Source organism: Bactrocera oleae, chromosome 4 (assembly GCF_042242935.1).
Source record: "Bactrocera oleae isolate idBacOlea1 chromosome 4, idBacOlea1, whole genome shotgun sequence".
Lineage (NCBI taxonomy): Eukaryota > Metazoa > Arthropoda > Insecta > Diptera > Tephritidae > Bactrocera > Bactrocera oleae.
The window spans coordinates 18,351,271-18,373,820 of NC_091538.1; the positions used below are offsets into that span (position 1 = coordinate 18,351,271).

A 22,550-nucleotide genomic window follows, 5' to 3' on the forward strand; every position below is an offset into this window, starting at 1 on the left:
ACGTTTTAAGTCGATGCCCCTCATAACTGCAAAACTACTATACACTAGTTAACAGTGGTTGTTGTCCTACATATATGATCGATTTTTGATATATTTGTGCTCCTCGAAATTTTTTTCTTTATACTTTATAAGATCGTTTCATTTGTCCATCAAATTTGAATATAGGTCCGATGCCATGGCACCCCAAAGCATTATATTGCCGCCACCATGCTTAAGTGTTGGACTAGTGTACTAAGGGTCCAGCTCTTTTCGTTTTGGGCAGCGAACATAATTTTTTCCATCTGAACACAAACAAAACGAACTAAAAACGATTTTCCTACTACGACCAGAGAGCAGCGGCTTCTTCCTGGAAATCCTTCCAAAAAGTCCTGTTTCTCGTAATCGCCTTTTAATAGTGAAAACGGCGTTCACGTTCTGCCCAAAAATCCACATTCTAAGTTTCGTGATTCGCGAACAATCAGTTCGTCTTCTTTTGGTGTTGTTTTACACGCTCTCCTTCTGTGATCTTATGTTTGTTATAATACTGGATTGCATTAAACACCATCCTTTTTCGAAATGTTGACATACTTTTATATAAAAGAAACCAATAAAAACATAAATTTTATTTGCTCAATATTCTACACACAGGTGCAAAATATTTACAATGGCATGTAGTTATTAATTAGTTGCTCGCAAATATGTATATAATATCCGTTAAGTTTTGTAAAGTTAACAGAGAGACAAATACGGAAAACATATAACATATTATATCCCAACTAAACGACTTTTATATGAGTTTTTCCTTTACAATTTTCCAGTTTACAATCTTTCTCTAAAGATCAGCAATAATCAGCCATAATGGGACGAGCCCATCAACTTTAATAGCGTTCTTCTACCACTTTTAGATCCTAGGGGAACCGTTCTCTCTATGTCTCACTATAATTATCTAACTATCCGAAAATGTATCCAAATAATTGCGGATATATGTTAGTCTAACTAGATACTCATATTTTCTCCTAGAATCTTAAAGTTTGTCAGCAAATTTTGCGAAATTCCTTCATAATTTGGTGCTTTATGGTTACACTAAACTTTCGAGAGACATACTCAAATTACGCTTTCCGGAACAGTCCATTGATAAAATTTGTATCTTTGATGAATTACCGTATTTAAGGACCAACCTTTTAACTTTTCAATAGTTCTGCAAGTGTAATTACAACAACAATATCCTTCCTTAATTGATCGCGAAAAAACTCTCGAAGTTCAATTAGAAAAAATAACATTGGCATAATTGTTTTACCCTACCTTTCACTTCCACTGATAGATTGCGCCAATTTATGGAAATGCGGCGACATCATTGTTTCTCAGAGCACGCTGATAACTTTTGAAACGCAAAAGGAGATTTCCATTGACTAAAACATAACATTTTGTAAATGTGTGTTTATATACATATTTCCACGTTTGATTTTTATTAAAATCTTTTTTCTTTCGCAAATTTTCGGTAAAGCCCTGATAATGGGGATCACGTGATGTTTGTATGCGCGCAGAGCCCTAATCATGGCTGGAAATTATATTTTAGTACTAATCAGCTCATAACTGTTCCAAAAATAATAAGAAATGCAAATATAATAAAAACAAAATCAAATTTAATACTTGCATGAACAAATTCGTACTCTAGACACTTGAAACCACCGAAATTTGCTAAGATATCCAGGGTAACAAAGAAGATAGTTTTTCAAATTTGTTAATATGTTTAATTTTACAATAAGAAATTCACAGATTTTTTTCGCAACAAATCGCATTTTTCTGTCAAAAAAAAATTTCCGAAAACCTTCCTAGCAATATCTTTGCAATGCACCCTGAACAGGGTATTTTAATTTTGCCACGAAGGTTGTAACACCCAGAAGGAAACGTCGGAGACCATATAAAGTATATATATAAATGATCACTGTGACGAGCTGAGTTGATTTAGCCATGTCCGTCTGTCTGTCCGTCCGTCTGTATATACGCGAACTAGTCCCTCAGTTTTTGAGATATCGATCTAAAATTTTGCACCTGTTCTTTTCTAACAAAGAAGCTGCTTATTTGTCGGAACGACCGATATCGGACCACTATAGCATATAGCTGCCATACAAACTGAACAATCGGAATCAAGTGTTTGTATGAAAAACTCTTTCATTTGACGAGGTATGAAGCCACGAGTTATTGCTTAAGGCAACAAATTATCCTCCACAGAAATTGGTCAGATCAGGTCACTATATCATATAGCTGCCATACAAATTGAACGTTCGGAATCAAGTTCTTGTAAGGGGCCTTTGTATTTGTGAAGGGTATTATAGCTTCGGCGCAACCGAAGTTAATGTTTTTTCTTGTTTTTTAATTTTAAATAATCAAGCATCGAGTTATGAGCGGCACCGCATTGCAACTTTTTTCCGAGACGATCAGAGTAATTGCTCCCATTGCCGTATATTTTAATATTTCTCAATGAAAATTTATCAGAATATTCTTCAAATGTCATACTATAATCTACCATTGATTTATAAAAATAGATTTTAATCGTTTCATAAAAAAACTCCGCAACTCCGGTTCATATAAAAAAGTGGTAAATATCGCCACACATGTAGGAATATGATTTAAAAGTCATAAAAAACTGTTGTTGTAGTAGTAATATATTAATCTCTCTAATCTCTTGTTTCCAGATGCATTGAGTATGGTGCGAATTCTTAGAATGGAAGTATTTATGTTGTGGATTGCAGAATATTTCGGAGAGTTTAATATGTTACATCAACCAAAATGGTGTTGGCTTCGTCCTGAACCCTGATTTTGAGATAGGCTATGACCAAATATTTATGTGGAGTTGATAGCAGAAATCGAAAAGACTCTGTGCTACTTGATGTCAAGTTTTCTGAACTCGTCATAGATATATTGTAGTTTCATACTTGTTAGGAGTGCGTTTGATAGAAAAATGCACTAAATAATGACATCATGATTATAGGGAAGAGAGGGCTTTGTTTACAATTACTAAGAAAGTTTAATAGTTTCGTTTATGATGATAGGTGTCGCAATCAAGCTAGTCACGACTGTCCGAATCATGAATACGAGGGTTGCCTTTTATATTTCAGGATTAGACAACAACAACAAATGTTAATCGCCGAAAATCGCTTAACTCCGTTAGGATTTATGCACTTTTGCATGCGTTTGAAGCAATTTTCGAAGCACTTTTGCCACTCTGATTGAGGTGTCTCCAAAACATGCGTTCTGAACGCATCAACCGCCTTTTTAGGTATCGAAAAACGTTGACTTCTTAGTTTATTTCATACGTAAGGGTATAAAAAGAAGTCATTCGGTGCCAAGTCAGGGCTATACGGCGGATGGCTCATCAAATCGAAGTTTTGAGCGCGTCAAAACGTCTTTGTTTCAGTCGATGTGTGAAAGCTCGTGAAGAGTAATGCGTCTTCGGCGGTTGGTTTCTTGATTTCTTGAAAGACAACTGGCAAACAAATGGTTTTGTACCATTCAGAATTTACTGCTCTGCCTTGTTTTAGTGGTATGGTTGATTTTGGACGACCTTCACGAAATTCGTTTTAGAGTGATCTACGACCTTGATCGAATTGACTATACCATTGATAAACACTGGTCTTTGATGGAGCTGCATCGCCAAAAATTTAATTAAGTTCATCGATGCACTGTTGCTGAGTTAACGTCGAAAGTTGTTTAAAACAGTACCGTTAAAATGTTCGCGATTTAATTCTTTTTTGGCCGAGATGATTATTTTAATTTACTGTAAACAACAGAATTAAAGGGGCCCTAGCCAGAGAGATTAATGGATGAGTAATTTTGTCAACTCGTGATTTAACCGATAATTAACTTGGTGAGCGAATATTGCTGCTCAACAGTAATCTAGCTCAACAGTAATCTAGCTCAACAGTAATCTAGCTCAACAGTAATCTAGCTCAACAGTAATCTGGCACATTCAGAACACTATCCAAGTAAAAATTGCTCCTTTAGAATATTTTAGTGCAATAACATTTTAATACCCTGAACAGAGTATATTAAGTTTGCTAAGAACTTTGTAACACCTAGAAGGAAACGCCGGATATCTTATAAAACCTATGTATATGTATATAAATGATCAGCGTGACGAGCTGAGTCGATTTTGCTATGTCTGTCTGTCAGTTTTTAAGATATCGATCTGAAAATTTTCATACGTCCTTTTCTACCAGAGAAGCTGACTATAGCATATAGTTGCCATATCTCATATAGTTGAGCTATCTTCAAGAATTTGGTATGGATTATTTTTCAAGGCAAAGGTACAATCACAAATTGTTAAGATCATACAAAATTCGATTAGCACCTTCTCGTTGTTTTAAGTTCTCTGGCCTACGTTTTTTACGGAATTTGGTTGCATATAAGGGAAGAATACCATAGGTGATGTTAGCACAAAAATGACTTTGAAAACTAACTACAAAGATTGATTTTTTTATAAATTTTTGAACAAGAATAAAAAAGAATAACTAACTATTTATCTTTTTGGAAGTGTTATGCAATTTCTTGATTTGATTTATTTTCTGTTATATGATTTGTGGCATTTTTCATATGGTGCATTCAAAATTTTCGGTCAAGTAATGCCATATGTCGACGTGATAATTGATAATTAGACGCGATTTATGTTCAAAGTGAAATGATGTACCATATTAATGCAGAATTGTCGAATGAGGGTTCATAAACTAAAATATGTATTTGGTATTAATGGTGTGATGATAAATCATATAATCGCACTTGCTGCTGATCTGATTTCCTGTTTTTGTTTTTAATTTCATTTAGTGTCCTTTCTTCTCACTAAGATGTCATGTCATACCAATTCAATTGATTTTAGGTACGGTTCAAAAATTCTGTAATATGATGTGATTTTATATCGCGATTTGACCTTAACTGATGTGACCATGTAAGGGCATGGAATTAATGTTATATCATAATGAGCAAATGTCATGGAATAGATTTCATATAATGTGATGTTCGCTTTAATGAATGAATGAAGTTAAAAAAAAAAAATTATTATATTAATTCAATGTTCAAATACTAAAATATATCAAATATTGATCAATCTGATGTCAGTGTGTATGATGTGAATCTGGGATAGGTTATGATATAATTAATAGTTGGGGTTGAGAACAAATTGTTTATAGAAACTTATACGCTGTGCAACTTAATGGTATTAGTAACACGCTTTTGAATAAAAATTTCAAAATTCAGTGTTTAAAAAGCGACTATTTTTGAAGAACAATTTCGGTATTCATTCATTTAAACGTTCTTAAATAAATAAAAAATAAAGTATACATCTTTTCTTTAAAGATATTTAATGTATTTAAACTCCAAAATTCGCAAAATAGTGTAAGCAACTACTTAAAAGCAGTTTCCTGATTTCGACATTTCCACATATTATAACGAAGGTTGATAATAATCGATAATGTACACAAAATGGGGACTGCCTGCTGTAGATATCCACTCGTAATGTAAATTTTGCTATACTGTTGTCGAACGGCAGCTATACTCGTACTCACGCTATTATAGATACATAGTAGCGATGTAAATCTAATTGTTAATTTATATTAGCAATTTACTTGCTTTAATTTTTAGTAACTAAACTACGCTCTATTTTTCTAGTGTTTATAGTCTAAGTTTATGGCTTCCATTCATTTGCGATTGGCACGCCCGCGTTTGCGTTGCGGATGCTGTTCTTCCTCATCATCTGAGCTGGCGGACTCTTCGATAACTTTGCTGCGTGTACCAGTGCGCGGCTTGTTTGTGGTTATATTCGCCGCTTTTCTACTTCTATCGCGCGCCGCTGATACTGAGTTTGCTGCCTTACGTCCACCTCGCGCGGTTTGCGCACTTTGTTCCCCTTCCGACGATGAGGAATCAGCGATGGCAGCATGCGCAGGCGCCCGTTGCTGTTGTTTTTGTCTTGTAGGCCCTTCATCTTCACTACTGCTTGTTGTTTCGTTGCTGGATGATTTGTCACGCTTACCGCGTCGTTTACTGCCTGCTCGTTGTTTGCTACCACCTGCCTTTTTATCTTTTTTGGTTTTGTCACGTGCCTCGCCACGGCCAGTGCTCGAGTCGCCGCCAACGCCACCACCAGCTTCTTTGTCTTCACGCTCCTTTCCGTTAGTTACTTCCAAGCATTCATTGATTCGTGTTTCCAACTCCATAACGGCGGCCTTAAGTTCGGGTTTAGCCAGTTTTGATGTGTTACTTATGATAAACTTGAACGACTGATATACTTCGTCGATTTGTACTTTATCCTTAAAATGTTGTACGTTGTCTATCAGCTTTTTGACAGCGCGTTCATTATAGGAAAGCAGACTCAGACAATAAGCAATATCGCGCCACTGGCGTTCTTCACGCGTCACTGGAAAGCGCAAGCACAATTTCTCCACCAAAGTTTCAACCTGACGATCCTTTTGTATCAGGCCCAAAATGTAACGCATAATCGTGCGATATTTTTCCTCTTCTAAATTCAAACTAGAATCACTCAGTTTCGATATGATGTCCGGCAAGACATTGTATAAGATGTTCGATTTGTTGGCGATTTCCTTAAAGAACTGCTGCGTAATATTCTTAATTTCTGCATCGGCATCCACAATGCACATCGCTAAATCGGCAATCTGTCCTTTCACGCGTATCATTTCGTGCAAAATGAGATGCGAAAGCATTTTCACTGCCGTTAATCTTAGCTCAGTATTATTTTCGTGCAGCGTCGAGTAGAAATGACCCGTCCAGGGTTCGATTATATTGGGAAAACGGAATGTCAAATCTGACAAACCAATTACAATATTACATTTGATCTTAATATTTTTAGTGTGATTCAAAATGTTCATAAGGAAAGGCATATTCGCTTCGCAGAATGTTGAGGACACGCACATAAAGCGTATGAGCGTAAGAGTGGCCGCTTGTTGCAGTGATTGATCCCGATACTTAACGGGATATTTGCATATTTCCATGACGTAGGGAAATATTTTACTGAGCAGTGAATTTTCAGCATGCAGCAGCACATTCTCGCAGATATGGTTAATAAGTTCGGCTATATTGTCTTCAGCGGTAGCACCAACGAGATCTTCGTCGGGCTGTAAAGTTAAAATTAACACAAATTTTAATATTATTAAGCAAAGAAAAAGCTTTCTTATTGGTTTCACCCACCTCCTGCTGTGGTTCAGCAGCTGTACCTGACAATCGCTTCAACGATTCCGTTGCTGACATATTTAAATTCCCCGTCTTTCGTCGGTTCGTGTTGAATGCGTTTTTCTTTTTCTTCTCTTCACATTCGGTCAACTCTTGTCTGAATTTCATATTATTATAGACATCGATATCGAGAAAGATCATCTCTTTCATTGTCATATAGCCAATTGTGAAGAGAAACCGTGTTAATAAAAATACAGGCATACGTTTTTGCTGTGACACTGCAGCACTCTGAGTCTGAGTCTGAGTTGGTTGAGTCTCCGGTATGGGCTGCGAAAAGGGTGTTTCAAGTGATTGTGCCTGTTGCGATGGTGTAATATCAGTGATACATATTGCAAAATCACGAAATTTTTTCAATAAACCAACAACAATTTTCTGACAAATTACATCCGGCATCTGACAGAGGTGATAGAAAAACTCCAAGGTGCGCATTGCCAGCCTATCAAAATCTGGCACGCCGGGATGAAAGAAAAACCGTTGAAAGAATTCGATCACTTTTTGAACAAGTGCTGCATCTGGCTCATAACGTTTGTAGAATTTCGAATGTGCGCTTGAATCGATAGAGTTCAACATAAACTCCATACAACCGGTATAAATACGTGGATCGGATTTAGCACGTTCGCCCAAACCAATAGTTTCAATTACATTGATATTTGCCGAAGCAATGGACGATTTGGCATGTGATGCCATTATTAGCAACTGCAATGCTAAGCGAGATTCATTGTCGGATGTGCCCTCTAATTTCTGAGTAAAACGTTCAAATAGCACTTGTATAATGGCAGCATCAATATCGTCCGTGGATACCCATTCGCGCATTAAACACTCCATGGCTGTGTAATGACCATATTCGAGTTCCTCAAGAAACCGCATAAGATTTTGCACGACTTTAATGGCATGGGTCCTAAATTAATAAAAAAAAAAAGTTATCATAGAGATATAAATATATATTTACATATATACATATCATCTTTTCTACCAACCTGCCCGTTTGATCGGTAGTGAACAGTACTTTTTTGTAGGCATTAGAAACTGCATCACGTTTTTCCTTATCCGATGACCATACCAGATACAACATCTGCCGCATACCACCTTCAGTGCCTTTAATACCAAACAAATACCCGGTGGTAAAGAGATCAACAGCTTCAAATACATCAGTGTTAGTTTTCGACAGCAATAATTCTTGAATTTTTGGCACAGCCTTTGTTATGACTTTAGAGAAATCGATAGAGTCTTGTAAAAACTGTACGGTCTTTATTTGTGTACCCAATTCTTCGTTCTATAGTTTGATGGGAAGTATGTTTGCTTTATTTTAAAACGACTTTTATAAAATTTATAGTAAACTTACGCTGTCTTTGCATCCATTTGCAAGAAAGATGTAGGATTTTAACAATGCCATATAGTAGGCGCATTGTTCCTCCAGTTTTAAAGTGTGTCTGCAATAAATATTATAATTCTATAAGTTCCTCAAACTGTATGTTTTGAAAATACACACCGCAATTCAGCATTGCCGGCAACATGGTCGGCTTTTCGCAACAAACTAACTGCCTCGCGATATTTCTTCTCCAACAACAATGTAGAAATGCGTTGTATCATATCTTCATAGTTCTCTTGTGTATTCCCTGGTAAGTCTTCGGTACCTAATACAATGCAAAACAAAATGTATAAATAAATGTAAATACCATGTCGACAAAAAATTATATCTTTATGCAATTAAGTTTACTTACATTCTTTCAAATCTGTCTCTACAATGGGTAATATTTCCGGTATTAGTGCACTCCATTGCTCATCCAATTCTTCGGCTTTTTTACGCTCCTCCGCCAGCACTTCACTTAATTTCTCCATTTTCTCACATTCTTCTGCATGTTTCTTAATCAGCTCTTCTAACGTTAGTTTAGCTGCGAAAGGATTGCGTTCTAAAAACGATTTAATCAGCTGTACAGCATGCTTGCGTACAGAGGAAGTTTTATCTTCCAAACGATCGACAGCTTCACATAACACTTTTAACTGGAAGGATAACGGTACCGCGTTTTCTTCTTTCATATTATTCCAAATTTGTAAAACTTTCGCGCGCACATGCGCTGACACATCATTAATGTGAGCCAATAAATTTTCAAGAAATTCATTTCGCGCCTCTTTCAATTCCTCAGACAGCTCTTCTGAGGTTAGTTCACCAACAATTGCATCGCCCATAATTTGTAATATACAATTTCGAAGAGTATGAGATTCGCAATTCAACAACTCATCACATAAAGTAGAGAGATGTGGTATCATCAGTTTCGGGGCTATGGTAGCTAATTCCATTAAAAAGTTAGAAAAGTTTCGTGATACCACCGTATCAGCTGAGTCGACGGTGAGCGCCTCTACAATATCCTTAATGAGCACTGAGAAAACACTAGATATACCATATTCTTCCTGTAATACATTTATACCGCTTGCAATTGATAGTGCAGCATGTTCGGTCGTTCGCAATATTTGTAAAATACGTACAGGAAAAGTGAGCGCATGATTGTAGCGTTTTATGGCGGTACCGAAAATTTGAAAAACTGTGTCTGTAATATGTCGGTTGTCTGTGCGGGGTTGTATTAATTCGAGTGTACGATAGCAAATGTCACAAATTAAATTTACAAAATTTTCTTCAGCTACAGGTGGATTCCACAGTTTTTCCAGCGGAAACTGTAAAATATTAAAAAGTTGTACTAGAAAACGACCGCGTTTAGAATCCCAATCAGGATATTGCTCTAGTGTTTCTGTTTGTTTCGAACGTTTTTTCTGTTGACTCTGTAGTTGTTGTTGCTGAACCTGAGCACAAACACTATCAATACGTCTCACTACACTGACTTGTAAAAATAGTGACATTTTTGTCAAATTCAGATATTTTTGACGGTCTTCTAAGCTTTGTGCTGTGTCACTACAGGATAATATTGGCGCGAGCCTTTGACCAAGCTTGTCTACTGTAATGTATAGTAAATCAAAGGCGCGCATAAGATTGGTAATAGTGGCTGCATCACAACCGAGTCCTTCAATTATGGTAAAATATGTATCAAAGTGATCGAAGAGATAGAATGGATCGCCTTGTTGCACCATCTGTTTGCACACTTTTAAATGAAAATAAAGAATTTATCAATACATGTTAAAATAAAAAAATAATAAGTTTCACTTACAGCGTAGACGTTCTCCGATTTCATTTGGCGCATAAACTTGTTTGACATAGTAGCTATCTCCGCTTGAGTTTAGCAGGTCTGCATTGGCGGTAGGCAAAACGAATTGGAAATCCATAGCGCGCTGTTTTCAAATATGATTTTTAATTATTATCACTTTCTCGTTGATTTTCGCACTCTATTTTGTATCGTATAATTAAGCGTTAATTGTTAAAAACAATTGTAAATTCGAGAATTATAACTAAGCAAACACAACAATAAAGAGTGATTTTCTTCTGTGCGACGCTTGTTGCCGTCAAAATTGAATTAACGTCAAACAAAATCAACTGACGCTAGAAACACAGAGTTGTTAAGAGTACTGTACGAACACTAAACTCACATGATCACCAATTTGTTTGAGTTTAATATTTATTTTATTTTATTTGGTGACGAAATTTTACGCGCACTTCAATTTAAGTGTTCTAAACAGAGTAAAGCTATTGCTTTTTTTATTCATATATAATTTTACCAGAAAATTATTTTTTTTTTATTGATTTTGTATATTCAAGTTATTTCCATTTTACATTAAATTTTTATATATTACTTATTTTCCTTTCTTCCGCTTTGAACCCTTTCCATCGCCTGCACCACTTCCACCAGCTCCACCTTTGCCACCCTTCACGACGATCGGGGGACCACCATTCACTTTTTGCATACGTCCTACTTGCATATCTTTTAATTTAGATTGTAACTTTTTCTTAGCCTGCGCAAGATCAGCTTCTTCGCGCACTGTCTTGGCTGGTTTAGGGTGTAGGAATTTGACTCGTTCTTCTCGCTTTACTGCCTCGCCACAACCATGGACCTCCGGCAATCCGTGTTTGAAGCAAAATCGTTTACGGCATAGCTCACAATCTTGGCCCATAAGTTTTGTTTTTGTTTTGCATCGCGGATAATCGCATAAGTTATCTACATCTTTTACTGCAGTCAATACATCATCTAACTTTAAATTTACGACTTCTGTGGGAATGCGTTCCAAAAGCTCTAAGGTATTGTTGGTACCATAGTTGGGACGAGTTTTTCCTGGCGCTATCGGAAAAAGTGGTTCATCTGGAGGTGCATCGGAGGAGTTTGAACTTTTTGATGCCGAATTGGAAAGAACTGTGGTATTATTATTACCTAAAAGTATATATTGATAATAACTCTTGGTGAGTTTATTTAATCCATTTATTTTTACCCTTGTTTTCCATTTGCTTCCACAATTTTTGTTTACATTCGAAATGAAAATATTAATAAAGTTCAGCTGATTTTGACAACGAAAGACGACTTTCAGAGAACGTAAATTATATATGAACGTATTAATTATACAGGGTGACACGAAAAGCAAAAAACCAAATACCTGATTAGTTTAATTTTAAACATTTTTACAAAAAGGTGTATTTATAATAATACCGTTATATTATTATAACGCTTTTTTTGGGTTGACCATATACCATAAATTCAATTACACTGTAAACTATTATCCTTTCGAAAGGGTAACATCACCAACTGTTTACCATAAACCAGCATTACAGCGCAGCGTGAGTCTGGGTCAACTCGTACCATTGGTATGAAGTAGCGCCCGGTCCATCCACCACGGACGTCGTCCTCTTAGAAAAAATACAGAGAAAGTGTTTTTAGTGCAAAATACCGTTATATTATTATCCGCTTTTTTTTGGGTTGACCATATACCATAAATTCAATTACACTGGCTTCTCTAATCTAATAACACTTTGATGAATTGATGAAAAAATTTTAATTTCGGGGCGAATAAAAATTGTATTTATTATGAAAAATTAATTAACAATGTCCTTAAATAGTTTATCAACTCGTTGCTCTTTATTCACATGTAAGCTCGCTTTCCATTGCGTCACCGACAGTCTGTAGGTTTCAACACGGAATTTATTATAAAGTAATCTACCGAATGGTGTACTCTTCAGCAGATTTGCTTTATCTGCTAGTTCTTTTACTATACGCGCTTTCTGCGATTCTTGTGCGGCCGCAAAACAACTGTCCACAACTCGTGAACCGAACTTACTGGTGGCTAAGTCCACATAGAAACCCTCCATGTATCTAATGAATTTCTCTCGAGATTTCTCACCAATATATTTACTTTGCAGGAACGCATCAACGATATGTGATCCATTTGGTGTATTAAATATGATTACTAATTGTTCGGCAGGAGTATCCAATATACAGTTAACCAAAAAAATAGGCTTATTGAATCGCAAAATGTGTTGAACAATAAGTGAGCCATGAAGATGTACGAAAGCGCTGTTGTCAGCCTGTGTGACTTCATACGGCTTCAATTTGATTAAGCAATGGAAGAAACTCTTAACTTTTTGCTTATCGCTCGCAGGTGTGTGAAGCGCTGTTTGTAACGATACAATACTTTGAGCTTGCTTCGAACCTATACGCAGACATGCGCCAACAAGCGCCTCTACTACACCGGTATGCCCAATCTTCAGCAGATCTTCAACATCATTAACTAATTCGTTGAATACGTTTTCAAAATCTTCCTTTTCTTTAATATTTTGCAAAAGCTTTTGCACAGCAAAATTAGTTAGTTGTTCTCTAGCTAATAGTGATAAACGTCCGGTGAAGAGCATTGCATAAAGTTGAGTCAACAGTTTTGGACCAGCTATAGTTATCAAAGTTTCCAACAAAATAACGGCTGATTGGTATTCAAACACCTTTGGTAGTTTTACAGTAGGGCAAGTTTTTTCCCCTTCCGCGTCTTCAACATTTTTACCTCCAACTTTCTCAATTTTCTGCGATGGCTCTTCGTCGTCATCCATTATTTCAATTTTTTTATCCTTTTCTTCGTCACTTTGCTCTATTTTAAGGAATGATTCCATTAATATTTTTTTCCCAAAATGTTTCAAAAGTTGTTTGTCTGTTGGACGTAATGCGACACAAATAACTCCTAGTAAAGCTGAGGATAGTTCTTGGTATGGAAAATCTGAGAATTGAGGCCACATTTCTAACCGTTGTGGAAATTCCTTCAGCACATCTAACCACTCATCTGGTACATTGTACAGCTTCCGATTTTTTGCCATATCAGCACCGCCCTTCTCGAACGCTACCTTTGCCACATGTACACCGGCCAAACTGAGTATGCTAGTTCTCATAATATGATTAGCACAGGGGTCCCACACGAAATCTTCCAGATTGTTAAGTAAAAATTTACTCACGCGTTCGACAAACTTGCTGCACTGCTTACGGTGGTCGGCGCTAAAGTCAGCTTCACCGTTATACGATTCTTCACTAAAAGCTGTAACTTCAGTTTTAGGTCTTTTCGGTGCAGATGGTTGCTCCGCTGAATCTGTATTATCACCTACATTTTTTAAGCTCGATTTTCCCAAAGCTCGCAAAAAGGCTATTTCAACCATTTTTTGTAAAACGTGTGATGCAAAGCGGTCGGAACAGACCGGCCGAAAATTATCAGCAAATACATTAAAGAAACGTTCCAAATTTACTGCATCCACAAATCCAATCAACGACTCAAGCACTTTACACACAATTTGATTGGATGCTAAATGAACCTCCTGTTCATTTGTTTGTGCGAATACGTTGTTAGCCATATTAACTATAAATAATAAGTGGTAAAAATTAATATGTTCCAAAAATATACAAACATACCTTTTTCATCGACATCCTCAAATCCATTTTTCATTGCATCCAAAATATTAATAAAATAATTGTACTGATCATCATCAATGTGAGTACCGCGACCGTAAATTCCTTGTTTGGCAAAACCTTTTGCATTTCGAAGAAATCTACTATTTTTCTTTTTTTTTCTCTGACGCTTTTTATTTTGATCGGCTGAAAAACTATTAACTTCAGACTCCATACTTGTAATAAATAAAACTTTTTATTTTAGCTCAACTATTTTCAATCGCAAACATAAAGAACGTGTTTTACCAAAATAAACTGTCAATAGCCATAGCAAAATAAACTGAAAAAAACGTGCAAATTTAAATGCTGCTAAGTATGTGTCTACATTTTGACTCTTTTGTAACCCAAACCAGCTTTTTGTGAGCGAGGCGACGACGCTAACAGCTCGCTGCTACCCTTTTCAGCATTCCTTATCACTTTCAAATTCTTTGAAAGGTTGCAACAGCGCTCGGTTTAAAATAAATCTATAACATTCGTTCAGAAATTTTAATTCTGTCATCTTATTTTTTGTATGTGATATGCAAATATATATGAATAGAATAGAATAGATAAGGGTAGAGGTTTGCACCGCGACCAATGTCTATTGTGCCCTCCCCTAGGTCACAGCGACTTATCTAGCCAGGATTTGATGAAATCCAATATACTGCTAGGTGCTAGTGAGGCGATGCGATCCCTGTTAGGAAACATGGATCCCAGGACCTTAAATCTGCGTCTGCAGACTGCTGTGTAGTCCACTAGCAGGTGTTCTGGGGTCTCCGACTCCATGTCACAGAACCGGCAGTTTGCAGAAGAGACTAAGCCCATGTTAAAAAAATGCTTGTTGAGCCTGCAATGTCCGGTGTAGAACGCGACAAGTAGCCGGAATTTATTTCATATGTATGCATAGAATAATAGAAATATTTAGAAAAATTGTAAATAAGGAGAATTATTAATTATTATACTCAAAATTCAATTTTCATTTTTAATAACATACATAAAACATAGAATTTTGTTCGAATATCATTTTACTTAAAACAAGAATTGTAACTAATTCAAGGATGTTTTATAATAAATTGAAAAAATTATGGAATAAAAAATTTATGGGATTTTAATATTTAAAGATTAGGAAATTCCTGTTATAAATTTGGTCTTGAAAATCTTAGTAGCGGGTATTCAATACATTCTGGTGGATTAGGGAATTCCCAACTTAAGTAATTTTTTGAAACTATTAAGCGGGTAGGTATTATGCATATTATTCTAACACATTCATTGTAATTCATTGCAAGCAAAATGTGAGACCATCATCCCAACATACAAATGATATATGCAACACGCTCTAAGTGTTGCGCAGTCGAACCGCACAAATATTTGCAAAAATTTTATGAAAAGGATTGACCGAAAAACTCGATTGAGTTACTGGACTATTTTTGCTCGTGTGAATGCACAGAGCGACACCAAAAGGAATTTGCCGAGTCGGTAAGATTCCCAATGTAAACACAGTACCATAATCTTTTCTCATCAAAGTGTTACCAATTTTATGAAGCAAATACAGCAATAATCTGAAATAACGAACAATTCTGCATTTTTCCTCTTTTTCACCTCTAGTCGGCACTTTACGCACAATCGACTATTTCTTGGCACAGTTTGATGAAAGACGAAAATATGTACCATTATTTTTAATAATTATTTTGCCTATAGATAGATTAGGATGAACTTATGAAGTAAACTTAATGTATCATATTATTAAGTCTGGGTGACTTATTTGTTATTTTATGTATAGACATATGTAGTAATATAAATATGTATAATAAAATCAAATTAATATAGGCACACGTTTCCTGTTTTGTTTTTATGTTAATGAAATTTTTTTTATTCTATATGGCAAATTTATTCGAACTCGATTCATTTTGGCACTCTCAACTACATTTTGTCCTATGTTTTGACTAAATTCAGCACTATTAAAAATTATCAAATACCATCCCTGAAATGCAGCACAGCGCCGGCAAATGTCAGAGAACGTAAATTATGAATTATAAACTATATTTTACGTTCTCTGTGTTTTGTTTGCGCGTGAAGAGTAAAAAACGGTGATAAAAAGTCGGTAAGCAGCTGTTTGTTTATTTTACTTTTAGATTTTTAGTGATTTCTGTGAAAAATTCAGTTCATTATTTGATACTTTATAGATTTCCCGACAATTGCGCTTGTTGTTCGTCATGTTTTCGATGTGTAAACAGTCACATCCCGCTACTGGAGTGGAATTTGCAATTTGCTGCCATTTCTTCAACAATTTTGAAGAGAACCTCGTCGTAGCAGGTGCAAATATACTCAAGGTATATCGTATATTTCCTCATCTAGATGCTGCTCAACGCCAAAAGTTGCTAAATATCAATGACTTACGTACACCTCCAAAAATGCGCTTAGAATGTTTGGCGACCTACACACTCTATGGAAATGTGATGTCTTTGCAGAGCGTGTCGTTGGCAGGATCACTACGGGATGCACTACTTATAAGTTTCAAAGATGCTAAGTTATCGGTAGTGCAACATGATCCCGATACGTTTGCACTAAAAACACTTTCTCTGCATTTTTTCGAAGAGGACGACGTCCGTGGTGGATGGACCGGGCGCTACTTCATACCAATGGTACGAGTTGACCCAGACTCACGCTGCGCTGTAATGCTGGTTTATGGTAAACAGTTGGTGGTGCTACCCTTTCGAAAGGATAATAGTTTAGATGAGATCGAGCTTGCGGATGTGAAACCCATAAAGAAAACACCTACAGCACTAGTTGCTCGCACTCCAATATTAGCTTCTTACCTAATAGCACTTCGCGAACTTGACGAAAAAATTGATAATGTACTAGATTTACAATTTCTATATGGCTATTATGAACCAACACTGCTGATTCTCTACGAACCAGTAAGAACATTTGCTGGACGTGTCTGTGTACGATCCGATACGTGTGTATTAGTAGCCATTTCTTTAAACATACAACAACGAGTGCATCCAGTAATCTGGACAGTTACCGGTTTGCCATTTGATTGTCTTCAAGTTTTCCCAATACAGAAGCCAATAGGTGGTTGCCTCGTCACTACTGTGAATTCCATAATTTATCTTAATCAGAGTGTGCCACCATATGGTGTGAGTCTAAATAGCTCAGCAGATCATAGCACAAGTTTCCCTCTCAAGCCACAGGACGGTGTACGGATCTCACTTGATGCAGCCAATCTAACATTTATTGATATTGATAAACTAGTGATCTCGCTTAAAGGTGGTGAACTGTATGTGCTGACTTTATGCGTTGACTCAATGCGTACGGTTCGAAATTTCCATTTCCACAAAGCTGCTGCTAGCGTTCTGACCAGTTGCATGTGTGTTTGTCAATCAGAATATTTATTTTTGGGTTCAAGATTGGGAAATTCGTTATTGCTGCATTTTACTGAAGAGGATCAAAGTACTGTTATAACGTTGGACGAGGTAGAAACAAACGATGCTAACGCTGCAGTAAACGACGAATCTGTACCTAAAGCGAGGCGTATCGAAGACGAAGAGTTGGAGGTAAGAGTATTGATTTAATTATAACATTTAAAGATTAATTAGAACTCGCTCTTTAGGTATATGGAACCGGAGCTAAAACATCGGTTCAATTGCGGAAATACATTTTCGAAGTTTGTGACAGTTTGTTAAATGTGGGACCGGTAAATTTTATGTGTGCTGGAGAACGTGTTGAATTTGAGGAAGATGGCGTTACATTACGGCCACATGTAGAAAACTTAGCTGAGCTAAAAATTGAAGTCGTTGCTTCTAGTGGTCACAACAAGAACGGTGCATTATGTGTCTTCGTAAATTGCATTACACCCCAAATTATTACCAGCTTTGAGCTGGAAGGTTGCCTAGATGTATGGACTGTGTATGACGACGCTAGCAAAAAGTCAATACGTCACGATCATCATGATTTTATGATACTGTCGCAAAGCTCATCATCTCTAGTATTACAGACTGGCGATGAGATCAACGAAATCGAAAATACCGGCTTTAGCTGTCAACAACCAACTATATTCGTGGGTAACCTTGGACAAAATCGTTTCATTATACAAGCAACAACACGTAACGTCAGACTACTGCAAGGAACTCGCCTAATACAAAATGTACCCATCGATGTGGGCTCACCGGTAGTGCAAGTGTCGACTGCAGATCCATATGTTTGTTTACGTGTACTAAATGGGCAAGTGATAACATTGGCTTTACGCGAGACTAAAGGCACTCCACGTCTTGCAATCAATAAAAATACGATCAGCAGTATGCCTGCTGTGATTGCAATAGCTGCATACAAGGATATATCTGGCTTATTCACAGCTAAGTCGGATGACGTGCTCAATCTCACAGGCAGTAATGGCAATTCATTGTATGCTGGTTTGGGATACATGAAAGCGGAGCCACATATGAAAATTGAAGATGAAGAAGATCTATTATATGGGGAATCCGGCAACGCTTTCAAAATGAATAGTCTGGCTGATCTTGCAAAACAATCCAAACAAAAAAATACTGATTGGTGGCGCCGCTTGCTGCCTCAAATAAAACCATCTTACTGGCTGGTCACCGCTCGTGAATCGGGCACGTTGGAAATATATTCTATGCCCGATATGAAGTTAATGTATCTAGTTAATGATGCGGGCAATGGCGGTATGGTGCTCAGCGATTCAATGGAGTTCGTGCCAGTGCCATTAAGCAATCAGGAGAACAGCAAAACTGGCATACTTTTGAATTGCATGCCACAGCATGCAAATTCGCCTTTGGCACTGGAAATCAGCATGGTTGGCTTGGGAAATCAAGGCATGCGTCCACTACTTTTAATACGTACGCGTCTGGAATTGCTAATCTATCAAGTGTTTCGCTATCCTAAAGGTCATTTGAAAATACGTTTCAGAAAATTAGAAACACTCAATATGTTGAACGTGCAATCAACTAGTATGGAAGTAGATGATTTGGAAATCGAACTAGAATCGTACAATTTGCAAGAGCGTTATGTTAGCAAATTACGTTACTTTGCCAACATTAGTGGACACAATGGTGTAATGGTTTGCGGCGTAAATCCACATTTTCTTTTCCTCACCTCCAAGGGTGAACTCCGTGTACATAAGTTCTACGGTAATGGTGTCGTGCGAAGTTTTGCACCGTTCAACAATGTAAATTGTCCCTTTGGCTTTTTATATTTTGATCATACACCCGAACTAAAGATTTCTGTGCTGCCTACCTACTTGACTTACGATTCTATTTGGCCAGTGCGCAAAGTACCATTGCGTTGTACGCCGCGACAGATTGTCTATCATCGTGAAAATCGTGTTTATTGCTTGATCACGCAGACCGAGGAGCCTACCAACAAGTATTATCGTTTCAATGGTGAAGACAAGGAATTGACAGAGGAAAACAAGGGCGAACGCTTTATCTATCCTAATGCTTCGAAATTTGCAATGGTGCTTATGAGTCCCGAAACATGGGAAATTGTGCCAGATGCTTCCATACAATTTGAGGAATGGGAACACGTGACAGCATTTAAAATAGTAAAGCTCGCTTATGAGGGTACACGTTCCGGTCTTAAAGAATACCTTTGTATTGGCACAAATTTTAACTATAGTGAAGATATCACCTCACGTGGAAACATACACATTTACGACATCATTGAAGTTGTACCTGAGCCAGGCAAACCATTAACAAAATTCAAATTGAAAGAAGTTTTCAAAAAAGAACAAAAAGGCCCCGTATCAGCCATTTCGGATGTACTCGGATTTCTAGTAACAGCACTCGGCCAAAAGATCTATTTGTGGCAGTTGAAAGACGATGATCTTATTGGTGTCGCATTTATTGACACAAACATCTATGTGCATCAGATAATATCTGTGAAATCATTAATTCTAATCGCTGATGTCTACAAATCAGTCAGTTTACTACGTTTCCAGGAGGAGTTCCGCACACTTTCACTGGCATCACGTGATTTTAATTATTTACAAGTCTATAATATTGAGTTCATGGTAGACAACAATAATTTAGGTTTCCTAGTGACAGATGCAGATAAAAACCTTATAGTTTACATGTACCAACCAGAATCTCGCGAATCTATTGGTGGTCAGAAGTTACTGCGCAAATCTGATTATCACCTCGGCCAGGCGGTGAATACAATGTTTCGTGTGCAATGCCATCAACGTGGACAACACCAACGACAACCATTCCTCTATGAAAATAAACATTTGGTATTTTTCGGTACATTAGATGGTGCGCTTGGATATTGCCTGCCACTGCCTGAAAAAGTATACCGACGATTTTTGATGTTGCAAAACGTTCTGCTCTCCTATCAAGAGCATCTGGGTGGTTTGAATCCTAAAGAGTTTCGCACGGTGAAAAGTTCGAAAAAACTATCTCTAAATCCTTGTCGGTGTATAATTGACGGTGATCTAATTTGGACATACACAATGATGTCTACAGCGGAGAAAAATGAAGTGGCGAAAAAAATTGGTACGAGAACAGAGGAAATTCTTGCAGATCTGTTGGATATTGAACGCATTGCATCGGTATTCTAAGCCAACTCCCTAACATTACATTTAATTTTTAGTAATAGTATATAAGAATTTGAGAAGACAAGTTTTATTACGATAGAACACCGTGTGCTTAATAAGGAAAGCAAGTGGGGAGAATAAATAACATTAGAAAATAAACTATTAATGTATTTTTCATTGTATTCAGCGTTATGAGTAAGATTGTTGTACCGATTCTAGTTATTATAGCTTACAGGTGCAATTTTTTATAGCTTAAAAGGGACAAAGAGATCTATAATAAGTTAGAGTTTGATCGGTAAATTGTATGGCAACTATATGCTATAGTTGTCCGATCTGAACAATTTGTTCGGAGATTGTAGCGATCCCTTAGATAATAATTTATGTCAAAGTTATACATATTGTGCAAATGTGTATGTCTACATTATAAAGAGGTCAAAAGTGAACAAACATCCTAAATACAAATTTTTATCACAATACCATAACAGGTCATGGGCTTGGATGATAAGTGCGGATGGGTTAGTGAGTTAATACTTAACATTTTCTCTTATGCCTTTATTTCTCTATACATTCATTAATTTCATTTAAAATTCATATGTTCGCAAATCAAAAGCTATCGCTTATAGCTATAAAATGGTATATCATAGAACTGCCAAATTTTTGCGCGTGTTTTATCCACTTCATAACGTATGCAACGCTGTCTAAAAGTCCCTTTTTGATGCTCTTTGCAACTTAATATTGGATATCCGTTTGCGAAGCATATTTTGCGAGTACCAAAGTAGACTCGTCCCAATGTATTTGCAACCATATTATTAATAGATTGTAGGCAGTTCAAGAATGTTTGCTCACAAGTGCATTTCATACTGAAAATATTGAATACCAGTTTTGATATTTAAAAGTAATTTTGGTTTATATATAAATTTATTAATTGTTTTTAATACCACTCACATAGGAAATAAATCGGTGTTATTAAGTCCATGTAAGGTTTGTCTTGGCTCCAGTATTTTTTCACAATGGTCATGTTCCCTACAGCATGTGTCCGACTCACGTTGAGTTCCCAAATCATTATAATTGGTTGCTGTATTGCCAGGTCCGCACCATTTTGTACCTGGTACAGTTATACCAGTGAAAGGAACTGATGGTAATGCTTGATTATAGATATCTTCTTCTTCGAATATTGACTCCTCTTGAAATGCACCAACGGCTACAGCCAGTAGCAAGATGATGAGACTGTTCTGAAATTTAATCATGCTTCTTAATAAGCTTTTAATAAACTAATTTTCGACTGCAAAAATTTTATATTCCAATTCAGCTGTAAATCTCAGATTGTTACGAAAACTTAATGACCTCAGAGATATATAACACTGATAAGACTTATGAACCTTGTGAGTAGACTTCAATTTAATGAATTTGTAAGATATGTATATTCAGCCAGTTCCATATATTTAAGTTTAAATACTATCTAAATATACACTAGATTAAATAATAAAAATATTATGTACCCACAATGGATGCATATCCTACATATACATATAAATTTAAATTTGTAAAGAAAAATGTGTAAAGGAATATGTATATACATATATTTACATATTTTTGTGTTCATACATTTGTATGTGCTTAATTAATATTAATATGGTGCGATTACAACTCTGCTACATATTTGGCCGAACTTCTCCCATGTGTAGGGCTTTCATTGATTTTGTTGGGGAAATATGGTGTCCTGGATTTATTCCGCCACCAATCAGATGTGTTTCTTATCAAAAATACGTTCTATTTGAACCCTTAATTTAGTTGGTTCTAGTCACGCATATATGATAAATTCATATGTAAATATATGAGAATTGTCTGCGTGTTATTGTACTATAATCCACCCAACCTAATTTTGGCTTATATTTATAGGGAATGGTAAATACATAAAAGGATTCTTCAAAAAATTTTATTTATCCAATCATAAA

At 36.4% G+C, this 22,550-nt stretch overlaps 5 protein-coding genes across 5 annotated transcripts; 1 reads left to right on the forward strand and 4 right to left on the reverse strand.

The window, feature by feature from the left end:
* Positions 1-5,316: 5,316 nt before the first annotated feature.
* On the reverse strand, positions 5,317-10,706 carry Cap-D2 (CAP-D2 condensin subunit). Its single transcript, XM_014233157.3, has 7 exons — positions 10,377-10,706; positions 8,940-10,310; positions 8,708-8,852; positions 8,561-8,648; positions 8,196-8,491; positions 7,177-8,116; positions 5,317-7,103 (listed from the first exon to the last, which is right to left on the reverse strand). Exons 1-7 carry the CDS (start codon positions 10,489-10,491, stop codon positions 5,670-5,672), a joined length of 4,389 nt encoding a protein of 1,462 aa, XP_014088632.2. The 5' UTR covers positions 10,492-10,706; the 3' UTR covers positions 5,317-5,669.
* A 162-nt stretch (positions 10,707-10,868) lies between these two features.
* On the reverse strand, positions 10,869-11,701 carry LOC106616469 (DNA-binding protein SMUBP-2). The gene is made up of 2 exons (XM_014233134.3): positions 11,587-11,701; positions 10,869-11,528 (listed from the first exon to the last, which is right to left on the reverse strand). The coding sequence occupies exons 1-2, from the start codon at positions 11,597-11,599 to the stop codon at positions 10,957-10,959; spliced, it is 585 nt and encodes a 194-aa protein (XP_014088609.1). The 5' UTR covers positions 11,600-11,701; the 3' UTR covers positions 10,869-10,956.
* A 440-nt stretch (positions 11,702-12,141) lies between these two features.
* LOC106616463 (nucleolar protein 9) lies at positions 12,142-14,344 on the reverse strand. Its single transcript, XM_014233127.3, has 2 exons — positions 14,031-14,344; positions 12,142-13,977 (listed from the first exon to the last, which is right to left on the reverse strand). The coding sequence occupies exons 1-2, from the start codon at positions 14,239-14,241 to the stop codon at positions 12,185-12,187; spliced, it is 2,004 nt and encodes a 667-aa protein (XP_014088602.2). The 5' UTR covers positions 14,242-14,344; the 3' UTR covers positions 12,142-12,184.
* Positions 14,345-16,023: 1,679 nt separating this feature from the next.
* On the forward strand, positions 16,024-20,754 carry Cpsf160 (cleavage and polyadenylation specificity factor subunit 1). Its single transcript, XM_014233145.3, has 3 exons — positions 16,024-16,146; positions 16,229-17,602; positions 17,659-20,754. The coding sequence occupies exons 2-3, from the start codon at positions 16,259-16,261 to the stop codon at positions 20,617-20,619; spliced, it is 4,305 nt and encodes a 1,434-aa protein (XP_014088620.1). The 5' UTR covers positions 16,024-16,146; positions 16,229-16,258; the 3' UTR covers positions 20,620-20,754.
* A 378-nt stretch (positions 20,755-21,132) lies between these two features.
* sPLA2 (secretory Phospholipase A2) lies at positions 21,133-22,124 on the reverse strand. Its single transcript, XM_036375784.2, has 3 exons — positions 22,095-22,124; positions 21,541-21,827; positions 21,133-21,455 (listed from the first exon to the last, which is right to left on the reverse strand). Exons 1-3 carry the CDS (start codon positions 22,107-22,109, stop codon positions 21,206-21,208), a joined length of 552 nt encoding a protein of 183 aa, XP_036231677.1. The 5' UTR covers positions 22,110-22,124; the 3' UTR covers positions 21,133-21,205.
* Positions 22,125-22,550: the final 426 nt, after the last annotated feature.

What these genes read in the sequence shown, in the direction of transcription:
- Cap-D2 (XM_014233157.3), bottom strand. Translation starts at nt 10,491, where the DNA reads ATGGATTTCCAATTCGTTTTGCCTACCGCCAATGCAGACCTGCTAAAC. An exon ending in AATCGGAGAACGTCTACGCT is followed by an intron (nt 10,311 to 10,376) that starts GTAAGTGAAACT and finishes TTCATTTAAAAG; the next exon opens with TGTGCAAACAGATGGTGCAA. An exon ending in CTGCTGAACCACAGCAGGAG is followed by an intron (nt 7,104 to 7,176) that starts GTGGGTGAAACC and finishes TTAACTTTACAG; the next exon opens with CCCGACGAAGATCTCGTTGG.
- LOC106616463 (XM_014233127.3), bottom strand. Translation starts at nt 14,241, where the DNA reads ATGGAGTCTGAAGTTAATAGTTTTTCAGCCGATCAAAATAAAAAGCGT. An exon ending in TGAGGATGTCGATGAAAAAG is followed by an intron (nt 13,978 to 14,030) that starts GTATGTTTGTAT and finishes TATTATTTATAG; the next exon opens with TTAATATGGCTAACAACGTA.
- Cpsf160 (XM_014233145.3), top strand. Translation starts at nt 16,259, where the DNA reads ATGTTTTCGATGTGTAAACAGTCACATCCCGCTACTGGAGTGGAATTT. An exon ending in TCGAAGACGAAGAGTTGGAG is followed by an intron (nt 17,603 to 17,658) that starts GTAAGAGTATTG and finishes CTCGCTCTTTAG; the next exon opens with GTATATGGAACCGGAGCTAA.
- sPLA2 (XM_036375784.2), bottom strand. An exon ending in AACACCGATTTATTTCCTAT is followed by an intron (nt 21,456 to 21,540) that starts GTGAGTGGTATT and finishes CAATATTTTCAG; the next exon opens with TATGAAATGCACTTGTGAGC.